The sequence below is a fragment of the Schistocerca piceifrons genome, chromosome X (genome assembly GCF_021461385.2).
Source record: "Schistocerca piceifrons isolate TAMUIC-IGC-003096 chromosome X, iqSchPice1.1, whole genome shotgun sequence".
NCBI classification, from domain to species: domain Eukaryota; kingdom Metazoa; phylum Arthropoda; class Insecta; order Orthoptera; family Acrididae; genus Schistocerca; species Schistocerca piceifrons.
The window spans coordinates 133,274,061-133,289,484 of NC_060149.1; the positions used below are offsets into that span (position 1 = coordinate 133,274,061).

At 38.6% G+C, this 15,424-nt stretch overlaps 1 protein-coding gene across 1 annotated transcript in view; it reads left to right on the forward strand.

Annotated features, from left to right (window-relative positions):
- LOC124721362 overlaps nucleotides 1–15,424 on the forward strand; it is a 187,081-nt gene that overhangs the window by 101,801 nt on the left and 69,856 nt on the right. Inside the window, 2 exon segments of the mRNA XM_047246296.1 lie at nucleotides 2,564–5,802; nucleotides 13,723–13,835. Of these exon segments, the coding sequence (XP_047102252.1) occupies nucleotides 2,564–5,802; nucleotides 13,723–13,835 (3,352 nt within the window).

Consider the following 15,424-nt stretch of genomic DNA (forward strand, 5'->3'; position numbering starts at 1 on the left):
TACACCGTATGTGCCATTTGGCTTCTCCCACCCAACACCAGTCCCTCTGAACTGCGGAGATGGGAACTTGCACTCCAACACATCCTTTCATCCCGCCATCCCCCTGGACTGAACCTACGTTAAACAACCTCACTCCCATTCACTCTTCAGTCTTCTCCTCTTTCCCTTTCCTCTTTAGCCATTCACGCATCTTTTCATCCTACATAGTTGTGTTTATCTTTATACTATATACCTCTTTACTTCTGTATGCATCCTCTTTGGTTGAAGCTGGCACAGTACTTACAGTAGAATATCTTTGGCTTCCCTCTGACAACCATGCCTCCATCCTTGCACCCTCCCTGTTTACCTTTCCCTGTTGCTTCATAACCTGGGTTGTGAGTAACTGAATCCACTTTCCCTTCTTCCCTTTTTTCCCCTCTCTCCTCCCTGATGAAGGAACAAAGTTCCGAAAGCTAGGAATGTAAATTTTCAGTTCTGTTTTATGTGTATCTATCGGCTGTACTGAGCTGAGGTAAGTACTGGCCAGCCCCTCTATCTCTTTGTTAGTATTTGTTTCACATCTTATATGAGATTTTCCATTAATCATTTACTTGTATTTTTTGAAAGATAAGCAGATATGTACAGATATGACATGTCTATACACAGGCCCATAAAAGAGGCAACAAAAATGTAAATGTTGTGAATTATGTTTGGATACACGATACCATGGACGTTACAAGTACTGTTGTACAGTCAATTTCATCTTTGGCACTGTCAGGGTCATCATTTACTACTGTACTTTATACGCACTTTAAATATAAGTTTAAGTACTATAGTACAGCCAGTTTAATATATAAAGCTGCCAGTCAACTTTAAACATAAATCACCATACTGGAAATAGAACATATAATTATGTAATGTCAATGTAAGTTTTCTTTATTATCTCAATTTGTATCTGTTACAGTGTATATTCTCATAATGCTCTTGTTCATTTGAAGAGCGAAAGCAGTGAATAAAAAATGCAAATTGTGACTGTTTTCAGAAACTAAATCATATACTTGTAGTAAAAGTGCATGATACAGACAGAATAATTTCACATGTAAGAACGGCACAGATATCTTTGAGTAATTGTGCGTGATGGTGTGATGGTATGCTTTTCGTGAGTTTCATACCAAGTAAGTGCAAAGATTTCAGCTTAGGAAATTAATGTGCAGGGTTGTAGGCTGTGCCTGTTTCAACCACAGTATGATAGTGTAGTAGTTAAAGCTGCTGAGCATTGGCATATTAGGTCGAGGTCCGAGAACTGGTGTTCAGTTTGGATTTTTCTGGAATTGGAAGGTGTGGAGTGCATTTGTCTCAACATTGTTACTCCAGGTGAAGAGCTGCACAGCTAAATAAACAGGGGAGTTGACATGTAAGAAGTAGTATTAAATTGAAAGCCTTGGAGCTAACTGTAAACCACATAATGTGTATTTATTTATGCAGATTGTCACAGGAGGTGTGGGAGTTTAATTCTGTTTGTGAGTTTTGAAATAAAAAGATATCAGTGTACTGGGATCAAATGAATATGACTTAGGATAATGAGGTGGTTTTTTTTCCCCCCCAAAAAACCTGTGACAATAATTGGACACTGTTTGTAAATGTATCCTACATCTTCTGCGGCAGGGGAGTTTGAAAGTGTTTGATCACCTTCCACATAGAGACTTGCTCTCACTTCCACTAGTTATCAAACTTAAAAGATTGTTTGTATAACAGCACTTTTCATAAATGTGAGTAAAAGAAAAATAACATGGAGTGGCTGCAGTTACAGGTGTCAAAATTTCATATGTGATAGTGAGTGGGAATGTCACTTTTGTATCAGAAAATCAAACAGTAGAAAATCCAGGATGGAATAATGACAATAGTATGAAAAGGATAGATTGCTACTCACCATATAGTGAAGGTATTGAGTCTTGGACAGGCACAACAAGAAGGCTGCTAAACAAGTAAGCATTTGGCGGAAAGGTTTTCTCCTGTATTAGGCAACATACTCACACACATTCACACAAATGCAACTCATACACAGTGCAGTCTGGCCTCAACAGCCAGAGAGACAGTGGTCCAGTGGTCATGTGTGTATGAGTTGCATTTGCATGAATGTGTGTGTGTATGTTGTCAAATTCAGGAATATCTTTTGACCGAAAGCTTACTTGTTTAGCAGTTTCTTTGTTGTGCCTATCTGTGACAACATATTTTATATGGCAAAACTATTCAAAATATAAAATAAGTTAATGAAGTTAATGGAGCTTATATTCCAAAGAGGTTTCATTTCTCGAAATGTTTATGATATTTGTGTTAATGATAATGTAAGGGTGACACAATTTGAGGATCATTCACTCACCTGATGAGGTGAAAGCTCACAGTATCAATAATTCTACTTTCTCCTTGCGTCCATTTTCTCTTGCTGATGACTTTATAAGCTGAAGAGCTTTTCTTCATTAATACTTTAAGCATTGTTAATCACTAGAGCCATAAACTATCTACTGTGCAGAATATCATAACCTTTCATGCCATGTGTAATTGTTACTGTATTCTTATATTTCAGAGTCCTGCAGAGAGCTTGACAACAGATAGTGGATCACTAGTAGATGATGGAGAAAACAATGAACAAGAAAGTGAAGCTGCAGAAGCCATTACAGGAAGTGTTACAATTATGTCCACTGGAAATGTAAAAGGAATAACAGACGTAATACGTCCTCTGTCAGGTGGTCACAGCCCGAAAGTATCAGAGTCTCCATCATTGAGCACAAGCTCAGATAAAATAGACTGCTCAGTAGTAACTAATATTGCAGCTAATCCTGGACATTGTTCACCAGGACAGGTGGCAGGCTCTGTTGTCATTGTTAACAATGCTAATGCAAACAGTAATAAACCTCTAATAAATGAAGCTGGGTTGACAGCTCACAATAACTTGCCAAACGTGAGTTCAAATTCAGTGTCATGCATATCGGTAGTAGGTTTGAAGGTGCCAGTTCCAAATTTAAGTGCACTTGATGATGCTAGAAGCAACAAGTCAACCTCCCAAGAAGAAATTCATGGTATTGTATGTGATATGAAACATAGTGTTGTTAAGGAAAATACAAAGGCAAGTCATCGGATACCTTACAGTGCTCTTGACGATGAAAGCACATCAAGCACTGAAAAAAGTTTGTCAGATAGTAAATTACATAAGTTAATGGATGAAGAGCCACCACGATTGGTCATAAAACGAGAATTTCAGCAGGACGCACTTGATAGAAGGGAGCGAGAAAAGGAAGCAGTCAAGATGAATGATGAAGTTCTGAATATGTCTGCAATGATGAAAGTTGTAATTAAAGAAGAATCTGAAAATAGTAGTGATGCAGTGTCAAATATGCAGATGAATTTGTCCAATATGGGTGTCATTGTAAAAGAGGAACTAGAAACCTCACGTTCTCCAAATCCATCGCAGATGCTTGGAAATTCTCCGTTGGTAGGAGTTGACCTGAATAATCAAATTGGACCTCTGGTTGGGAGCAGTAGTGTGCCATCACACTTGCCACTATCAAGATGTATTAAAATCGAACCAGCATTTCTGAGAGAGGATCGACAAACTCATGCATTGGAACTGTCAACCAATGTTCAGTCATCACCTGCTCGAGATCCTCTGTCTCCCATACTTTCGTCAAATATTGTGCAGGCACCTCAAGTAACGTCTGGTAGCTCAGGCAGTATATCGCACTGTTCTGATTCACCTCTTTTAAAAATAGTTGGACATCATCATCATCTGTCTTCTAACACTGCAGTAATTAGGCAGACATCTGAAGTGCAAGTTTCAGGTGGTTCAGACAGACCAGTTAGTTTCAGTGATGAAAACCGAGATGCAAAGCTGCAGTCTTCAGGACAGATTCCTGGTCAGCAGCCGACAGTACTGCAACATCCTTCCCAGGTGCTGCAACTCCAACAACAAAGTCAAACCAGTATATCTCAGCAAAACTGCAATTATATGTCAAACTCGTCATACCACCAACAACAGCAACAGCTCCAGCTTCATCACCACCACCACAGTCATCACCACAGATCGGCTAATCTGCCACCAGAGAAATCTGCAGTGGGCTTGTTGCACATAGTTCCACCCTGCACAAATGGGGGATCAAGCAATCCACAACAGAATGAACCACAAAACTTAAAAATTAAACAAGAAGTTATAACACCATCTGATCGTATGTTGTCAGATCCTCTGCAGTCTCTGAAAGAAGTTAAGGTTCCCAGCCTTACTGGTTCCGCATTGTCTTCCTCACAGTCACTCTCTAGTGGTAGTAATGGTGCAAACACCTGCTCAGATACACAGAGACTACCTTCGCCGAGTGGGCCAGCACCTCCATTTCTGGGACCCTCAATTGAGAATATTAAGAGAGAACCAGAGAGCTATCCGAGCTCTGTTGTTGTAGGGCCTCACAGCCTTAGCAGTGTGATGCCTAAGACGCCACCCCCAAAAATTCATTTGGCAGGAAATGTGCAGCAGTCATTATCAAATCAACAAGGGGGAGGAACACCACACGGATCAGTAACACAGCAACCTGGGGTGACCAGTAGCCCTCGGACAACTCCATGTACACCTCCTCTGGCCTTACCCAGAGCAACATCGCGAACGCCTCCGGGTTCACAGCCTCCTTCACAACCGTCACCGAGACTCACACCGACATCAAGTCTGGCTGCTCAGAGTGGACGGCAGCTTTCACCTTTAAGCAGCTCCTCACCTGGACACCCACATCCTACTCCACATCCCCATCCTTCGCCCTTTGCTGCACCTCCTGGACTTCACCATCATCCACATTCACTTATGCATCACCATCCACTGTTTGCTGCACAAGTTGCAGCACAAGCTGCAGCTGCACATCACAGCACTTACCATCATCCTCATCCATATGCAGCTTATGGTTATCCACTTCCTTATCCATATGGGCCACCTCTTCCTCAGCCACCACCTCATCACCCTACCCCACCATCTTTACATCGTTCTTCTCATGAAAGTACAAAAGTTGAAGTAAGGAATAGTGAAACACATTCTGTGCATCATTCTACACATGCTACTAGCATAACACGACAGGAAACTGCTACCACACCTGTGGATGAAGCAGAGGAACGTCATCACTCTCAAGAACAATCTTCCTCTCACCACCACCATTCCTCCCACCATTCCTCCCACCATTCCTCCCACCACTCCTCACATCATTCATCACATCAACAGTTGTCTTCAGAAAAATCAACTAGTCATCAAAGTATCCAAAGTGGCAGTCATTCTGTTGCAATCTCTCATTCAGCAACTTCCTCTAGTACTGCCTCTGTTCACAGAATCAGTGTTAGTAGCAAGCAGAGTTCTTCTGGAACATCTAGTCCAACATGTCACATATCAGCAACTCTTTCATCATCCGTATCCTCCTCTACATCAATATCACATCCTTCCTCCAATCAGAACAACCATTACCATTCACATCATCATTCACATAGTCATCATCAGCATCACCACCAGACAACTTCCAGTGATAGATCTTCTCCGGTTGGATCTGCTACTGTTCCATCTGTAATGAACGTTCCTCTTCCGTTGAGCCAAACTGGTCCAGCAACAGGGAGGAGTTCAAGTCACCAACATCATCAGAACTCTCACCATTCAAAATCAAGTTCTGGAACCTCCTCTCATCATCATACTGGGCAGCCTGGACTAGTAGTTCAACCTATACTACCACCATCTCTTGCTCATCACCATGTTGCACTGGGAGGAGTTCCACCAACTGCTGGCCCTACATCTTCCTTGGAAGCACTGAGGTAAGTGCTTGTTATGTTGACCTTTGGCTATTTTTCACCTGTGTTGTATTCTATATATTTTTCTGGAATTTTCTAGAAGTCCAACATAATTTTTGAGTGACTTTTGTGTTTCTGCTGTAAACGATACGTCTTCACCCTTCCTTGCTAGATAAAATCACAGTAATGTAATTGTAACATAATTTCAGTGGATCACAACTGGAAAGGAAAGAGATGTATAATTTAACACAATTTTCTTATTTAACTACTGCTCCATCCCAGTAAAAGTTGTATCATGGAAGCAATGTAGTACAATTACTGTCTTAATAAATTCAAAGGGGCAACTAACCATTGTAGTTTCAGATTTTAGTCATTCAACCAACTGAGATCAGAAAGTAATGCGACATATGCTTATGGTATGATGATACATAATATCCCCATGAGCATATAAGCTATAGAGATGGTTTCCCACCTTGAGTGAAACTTACCTGCAATGAAAAAGGTCATGAATAGTTGATTTTTGATAAAACTGTGCAGAATGATGCGACTGTTACGAGTGATTTGATCAATGAACCTGTAGATGTATTATTCTACTTCGGTCAGTCTTGACCAGTTGAATCAATATTTTATAGGCTGTGTCATTCTGAAAGCTTAATTATTGGTTATGTGTGTAGCATAACTATGCCTTGGAAATTAATAATAATAATAATAATAATAATAATAATAATAATAGGCCTCCGGTATGTTCTGCCAGTCATAAAAGGCGACGAAAAGAACAAACCACTAATAAGGCTAACCCCCCTTTTAGTGTGATTAGTTGGTTCAGGACAGAACTAAAGAAGCCTCGGAAAAGCGCTGTCATGGTCGGGGACGACATTTGAACCCTATGCCCGCCCACAGTGGTAACGACACTGCTAGCCAACTAGAAAATGATTTAAATCCAAATAGAGGTGTTTTGCAGGATATGCTTCCTGCAACCACCCTAGAAGGAAAACAAAGACAGAGGATGAGATGGTCAGATGAAGTTAATCGACACCTCATGTTCTGTTATTACCAAGCAACAAACCTAGGAACCAACACAACTGGATACAGATCACAAGTATACACAACATTTATTATCAGATACCCAGAATTAAAATTTTTAACAGAACAATGACTAGCTGATCAGATCCGTGTAATAATAAAAAATAACAGGATACCCCAGTCAGAATTAGAAAACATCAAAGAACAAGTACAACAAATACTGGAACAAAATAATGTGCAATCAGAAGAAGAAGAAAATACAGTAATGGACTCAAACATCTCAGAGCAAACAAACAAAGAACAACACGCATCAATTAAACAATCAGAGGAAAACGAAATCTTAAGACAGCCACCAGAACAAGCACAAATAGAACTCGAAGTAACACACATGTTAGATATAGAAGAAAAATTTCAGCTGACATATATAGAATACAAAGACACAAATACAGACATTAGACCATTCTTGCATAGACCGCCAAATAACCCACAAGTCGAAAAAACAATAAAAACTATCAACACAATCATACACAACAAAATAAATGAAAACACAACTATGGAAGAGTTACAACTACTGGTTTATATAGGAGCACTCACTACACTAAATATACACACTAGGCAGAGATCAGAACCAACCAACACACAGAAGAAACCTGCAAAACCAGCATGGCAACACAGGCTACAGATCAGAATAGAAAACTGAGAAAAGACATCGGACAGCTAACACAATTTATAGGAAATGAAATGTCAGGAGAAAAAAAAAAAAAAAAAAAAAAAAAAAAAAAGGAAAAGGTTGGGTAAAATCTCACAACAAGAAGCGATAGAGCAATTAGTTGAAAAGAGGCAGAAATTACAAGCGTTGGCCAAACGACTTAGAAGATACAAAAAAAGTGAAAATAGAAGGAAACAAAACCAAACATTCAACGCAAACCAAACGAAATTTTAGCAGACAATAGATAACACACACATTAAAATAGACAATCCACCAAACATAACAGACATGTAACACTTCTGGAGCAACATATGGTCAAACCCGGTACAACATAACAGGCATGCACGGTGGATACAAGCAGAAACAGATACATGCAAGATGATACCACAAATGCCTGAAGTGATAATTTTGCAACATGAAGTCACCCAAGCAATTAATTCTACTCACAATTGGAAAGCCCCTGGAAAAGATAAAATAGCAAATTTCTGGCTAAAGACGTTCACCTCAACACATTCACATCTAACTAAATTATTTAACAGTTACATTGCAGGCCCATACACATTCCCTGATACACTTGCACATGGAATAACTTATCTGAAACCTAAAGATCAAGCAGACACAGCAAACCCAGCTAAATATCGCCCCATAACCTGCCTACCAACGATATACAAAATATTAACTTCAGTCATTACACAGAAATTAATGACACATACAACACTGAACAAAATTATAAATGAAGAACAAAAAGGCTGTTGCAAAGGAGCACGAGGATGTAAAGAGCAACTGATAATAGATGCAGAGGTGATATATCAAGCTAAAACTAAACAAAGGTCGCTACACTATGCATACATTGATTACCAAAAAGCTTTTGATAGTGTACCCCACTCATGGTTACTACAAATATTGGAAATATACAAAGTAGATCCTAAATTGATAGTTCCTAAACATAGTAATGAAAAATTGGAAAACCACACGTAATATCCAAACAAATTCAAATAATATCACATCACAGCCAATACAGATTAAGCGTGGAATATACCAAGGAGACTCATTAAGTCCTTTCTGGTTCTGCCTTGCTCTGAACCCACTATCCAACATGCTAAATAATACAAATTATGTATACAATATTACTGGAACATACCCACACAAAATCACACATTTGCTATACATGGATGATCTAAAACTACTGGCAGCAACAAATCAACAACTCAACCAATTACTAAAGATAACAGAAGTATTCAGCAATGATATAAATATGGCTTTTGGAACAGACAAATGTAAGAAAAATAGCATAGTCAAGGGAAAACACACTAAACAGGAAGATTACATATTGGATAACCATAGCGACTGCATAGAAGTGATGGAAAAAACAGATGCCTATAAATATCTAGGATACAGACAAAAAATAGGAATAGATAATACAAATATTAAAGAAGAACTAAAAGAAAAATATAGACAAAGACTAACAAAAATACTGAAAACAGAATTGACAGTAAGAAACAAGACAAAAGCTATAAATACTTATGCTATACCAATATTGACCTACTCATTTGGAGTAGTGAAATGGAGTGACACAGACCTAGAAGCACTCAGTACACTTACACTATCACAATGCCACACATATAGAATACATCACATACATTCAGCAACTGAAAGATTCACATTAAGCAGAAAGGAAGGAGGAAGGGTACTTATCCACATAAAAAACCTACATTATGGACAGGTAGACAATTTAAGAAAATTCTTTCTAGAATGAGCAGAAACTAGCAAAATACACAAAGCAATCACTCATATAAATACATCGGGTACACCACTGCAATTTCATAACCACTTCTACAACCCTTTAAATCACATAACATCAACAGATACGAAGAAAGTAAATTGGAAAAAGAAAACACTACATGGCAAGCACCGGCATCATCTAACACAGCCACACATCGATCAAGACACATCCAACACATGGCTAAGAAAAGGCAATATATACAGTGAGACGGAAGGATTCATGATTGCAATACAGGATCAAACAATAAACACCAGATATTACAATAAGCATATTATTAAAGATCCCAATACCACAACAGATAAATGCAGACTTTGCAAACAACAAATAGAAACAGTAGATCACATCACAAGCGGATGTACAATACTAGCAAATACAGAATACCCCAGAAGACATGACAGTGTAGCAAAAATAATACATCAACAGCTTGCCTTACAACATAAACTTATAAAACAACACGTTCCCACATACAAGTATGCACCACAAAATGTACTGGAGAATGATGAATACAAATTATACTGGAACAGAACCATTATAACAGATAAAACAACACCACATAACAAACCTGACATCATACTCACCAATAAAAAGAAGAAATTAACACAACTAATCGAAATATCCATACCCAATACAACAAATATACAAAAGAAAACAGGAGAAAAAATTGAAAAGTACATCCAACTGGCTGAGGAAGTCAAGGACATGTGGCATCAGGATAAAGTTGACATTATACCAATTATACTATGAACTACAGGAGTCATACCGCACAATATCCACCAGTACATCAATGCAATACAGCTACATCCAAACTTATATATACAACTACAGAAATCCGTAATTATTGATACATGATAAATGCAATATAACATATACTGTACAGTTAAAAGGAAGTCACGCTTGATCAAGGTCCGCGTCACTTTCCATTTTTGACCAGACATAACATCTGAGAAAAGAAAGAAATAATAATAATAATTCATCAAGAAGCAGTAGATGGTTTTCTGGGAAACTAGCCAGGCAGTTATATGACGTCTGGTGAATCTTTCATTCTGATTTCTGAGATCACTGGTGTTTGTTGCCAAAGAACTGACACAACTGCAGGAGAAGGAGAGACTGTTGGCACACTCCATTTCAAAACTATTGATTTAGGCTGAAATATCAGAAAATATCTCATGTACTATTTTTTCCACCTCCTCTTCCTCTTCCTCGCCTTGTCCCATTTCTCTGCGGTGTCAGCGTTCTTATATGGATTTTGGCAATGTTACTGACGGTTGGTTGTCAGATGACCCTCCTGACATCACCACTCCCTCCCCTCCCCCCCCCCCCCCCTGCCCACCTGCCCTCCCAGACAGAATCCATGTATCCTATGTCTGCATCTTGGCGTCTTGAGTAAATCTCATGTTCATGTGTGAGAATGTTTTCTAAATGTTTGTGCAGCATGTATTAGTGGCAGGACATGGGTACCAACCTGGTATTTACCTATCTGGAAGTGAGAAACCACTTTTAAACCATATCGAGCCCTCAGCGTTAATTTGCAAAGCGATTAGACCTGAGGCAGGCTCAAATCCCAGAGGCAGCATGTTATGTGCTCGGCAATCTGGGCAGGTTATCATATCATGTGTAAATTGGCATTATATTCCTAATCTTAGTAATTGAGCACTATAAACACTGTTAAATTCTGCAGTTACTAATTTTGATGTGCCATACCAAGGCCTGCAATGTATGTAGATTATACAAGAGGGGACCAAAAAATTCCCAAATCAAAATAATGCCTATTTGACCCAATGAATTTTTTCTAACAGCCTTCCCACTACCAGAAACATTTTTTGAAGGGTTCAACTGGGATTTGACTGATAGCTTGCAGTGTCTTTATGCTCCCCCCCCCCACCCCCCTCAACTTCATCTAGATAATCAAAATGATGATGTAATAGTTCCTTCATATGTGAGATTGTAAGGAAATGTTAAGCGGGACAAGATTTGGTGAATGGGTGAGTGAGGAACGGCTATCATGGTTTCCCTTTTTGTATTTCTTTATTTTATGAATAATGTCATTTCGATCACTTAATGTTTTTTTTATTTATTACCTCATTTTGTTTGACAAATTTTGACTACTGTCATCATAGGACCCAAAATTAGAATTTTCTAAATTAAGTTCAGTATCTATATACTGTTAATTGTGTTTCGTGGCAAAATCTTTTGGTTTTGCTAAGCAATAAGTGCCAGGTATTGTTTTGATGCAGCAACAGTTTCTCAGTTGCCCTTAAGCCTAGTAATTTCTGTCACACATTTTCATCATATGTTTCCAAAACACTCAAGTATACTTCCAGATTAACAGTTTGTCCGGATGGAAAATACTCCCTTTCACACACATGAGCATTGTCTTCATGTGTTGTCTCAGTCGGCATATATTCTTGTGTCTCAGAAATGATTTTTACTAGCATTATTGTTGCTTTCCAGAAAAAAGTCTAAGCTATTTTGCAGCTGATATTTCAGTTTTTTTTTACACACAGTTATGCCTTCTGTGACAGCAACACAAATTTCATGAAATGCTGTTTCATATTCAGTTCCCGCAGTAAAATGTCCTTGCATGTGCTCTGTAACACAGAAATCATCTCTAAAATCTTGTTAATCATATAACAGTGAACTATGTGACAGGAATTTGGATTCTTAACATGTTTCATGATGTTGCAGGTTGTTTAGGTTAAGGTTGATCTTTAAAAAATCCACCCTCTCCCCCATTTGAAATGTGAAAAATACTCATGTATAAAATCTTCCTCAGTGTTCAGATCATGTCAGATCAGAGTTAAAACTTAAGCTTTAGGAGCTTAACTCCATGTTCTTTGCCAGGAAATGACTGTCCACTGGGAGGGAAGTCTGCCTCCTATATAGTGGTGTTCAGTCTTGTGATTGCTTCGGTGACATAACTTTGAATTCTAACTTCTGTTGGTGGTGACATCATCTGAAGGGCTGGATTCACATCTGCAGGTGCAGGAGATTATTAATGTGTCAGTATGTCCCCTCCACCACTGGGTCACCATTGAGGAGTGAAAGGGGAACGGAGACTGCCTCCAGTGCTATAAAGGAGGCGGACCTTGCTCCCAGCAGAAAATCATCCGCGCACCGTGTAGATGGTGTTAATTGTCAAAAGCTTGAGTTTTAACTCCAATTTTACATGGTCTGAACATTTAAAAGATTTTATACAGGGATGCTGCTATGAAAAACTTTTGATTTCTCTCACACTTGTGTTTTTCTTAGACTGTTTTCCTTACATGCCTTGTCAGGTTCGCTACAGTCTCAGCTGCAAAAATTTCTGGCAAAAACAGAAACACCACACGTATCTGTTCTTCATGATCTGCTGTAGTGAAAGTCCTAAAATACCACACAAAATGTATGAGGGCATGCTGAAAAGTAATGCCTATGAATTTTTTTATTCTGTACTCAGTATTGGTTGAAGTATTAATGTCATGCATTATTATTACTCAGTCAAATTTCTTGCTATGTTGATGCAAGTTGCATGCCCTCTGCCACTAGAGGGCTCTGAACTGTAGTGTGTAATGTGGCGAAGTATAATGTAACTATATCTGTGCATAAGAGGCCCTCAGAAAACTGAAAGTATGAATTTGAAGAGTTTGTCCACATGTCTCCTTCAACATGAAAATATGAGCCCTGTGATATCTGTAACAATCTGACACCATAGATTCACTGTAATTGATCAATCTCCATACAGTCCTGACTTGGTCCCATCTGAGTTTCATCTGTTTTCAAAATTTAAAGAACTCCTTGAAGAACTTCACTTTGATAGTGATGAAGTAATGCAAGGAGAGGTGAGATTGTGGCACAATCAACAAAATCAAACATTCTGTAGTGACGGTATCAACAAACTGGTCTCTCATTGGGAGAAATATTTATTTTTGTTGCCACATGTCTTTGTTGAGAAATAAATATGGAGACATGAGGAATAAAGCATGTAGCATGTTTTAAAGTTTGTTTCATTTAAAAAAGCTTTAAGAGTTTTCACGTGAAAATTTCAGAAGCATTACTTTTCAGTACACCCTCTTAGGTATTTTACTGTAGATAATGGGACCTCATCAGGAATAATTAATTCTATCAAATGTGATTTGACGTTTTGGCACTGAGGCACACTAATGTACAACGAAAGGAATTGGATTAAAGTTTGTAGATCTGGACAACACCAGCTGTATGAGTATCTTTGTTAAATAGCAACCACAGCAAGCAAATTCTGAAAACAGTGTTCGTGTAATAAAAGAACAATAGAGAATGAGTGTCAGGCCAGTGGTAATTAATTACTTGTATTGGTGTTTCCCTGTTTTCCACTGCAATTTTTTTTTTTTTTTTTACATTTATGTAACTTTTTAATGAAATTAGTTTAAATGTTGTATATTTTGGCTAATATTGTTTCTCAATTATTTGACAGAGCTCATGCCCAGGCTGCAGCCAGTATGCAACAACAGTCACAACCGGTTCAGCAGGGATCTCTAACGTTTGGCATGATTCGCCCTTCATCTCATTCCCCATTGCAACAAACGGGTTAGTATGATTGGACTGTGCCTATAATGAAAGTTTTGTAAGTTTGAGTTCTACTTTTTATGGCTCAGGCTTTGAAAGAAAATCCAGATAACATCTATTGGATTATTATTATTAAAAACAAAAAAACTGTTGCTGTTCTTTGCTCATATTTTCTTCCATTTTTGTATGGAGATTTTATGTCAGGTTCTTCCCTTTGAATAGTGGCACATATGTAATGTATAATTTTGGGTTATCTCCAAATGAACATCAAAAAGTAATCATTTTGTAGTTGAAATGATGCTTTCTTTAATTTTGTAAGTTGATACAACAGTAAATTTTGCCTTGTGTCAGATTCTGGAAACACATTGCACATTTGAAGAACTAAGTATCCTGAGAGAAAGGAATGGAATAGTCAGGCAAGATTAAAGACAGCTGAAGTGGGGAGAACTTATAGTAGTGGTAGATCATAAACATAGAGACAGTGGAAGGAAAATAGATACAGCATGAAAAGGGAAACAGTAATCAAAGAGATAGTAAAATGTTAAATTTAAGTTATGATCCAAGAACAAAGTAGATAAAATAGTTATAAGCAGACCAGAGGGTCAAGCCAAGGTTGTGCTTGTTGCAAAAGTGATATAAATGTCAAGTAACAAATGATAGTAAATAGAAAGAACAATAAAGACAAGGCTTTAGTAAGGACAGAACATGATGCACGCCAGCACCGGTTAATTATTGAGACTTCAGTGTTCTATGGATACTGTTGTGTCAGTGGATTTAGTGTCCTGAGTGGTAGGCTGCATGCAGTAATTGATGAGTTCCCAAGTTGCATATAGTGACACGTCATTAACACAGTATAGAAAGACCAAAGTTTAACATAATGTAGCTTCTGATTGATAACTGGAAAGGGTCTTTCTGATTCTGGTATGAACGTCGTAGCCAAGAGTCTTGTCATGACTTTGGTCATGACTGTGATTTTTTAAAATATTTGAATTTTTTAAAAATTTGATATGTCATGTTCCACAGGACTACATTGAGGAGCAAGTCTCCATGATCATGGAACGAGTCAATACATGAAATTATAACACAAGAGTAATAACAGATAAAATGAAACATACATGAATCCTACACAGATGACAAGCCATGTCGTGACACTAGTCCATTGGGACATGGGTCTTGATGATAACTTTCATGGCCACTGAGATACAGAGTCCAGAGAAGGCCAGCATTGGACAGATGAAGGCTCCAAAACTGGTAACTGTTGGGTCGGCATGTTGGAGGTGGTGTGAGCTCCAAATGATGGGCCGTGAGGTAGGTGTTAAGGTCTGAGCTTAAGGAGAAGTGGGACCTGGTGTACTGCTGCCAGCTTGCAGTTGAGCAGCATCTTTGTAGGCAGCAGGCAGAAGGACGTCATGCGTGACTCGGCAAGCACATGACAGCGGATGCCGTATACTCTCTGCGATGGCAATGCCATTGTTGCCGATGCACAAGCTGCTTTAGAGCGAGTCGGGCATCCCTGCTGATGCCTGCTAGAGGTTAACATGTCAGCAGGTGTTTATAGTTTGTCTGTAGTAATGTTTCTATAATGTGCAGTGTACTAGTGATGATCAGTA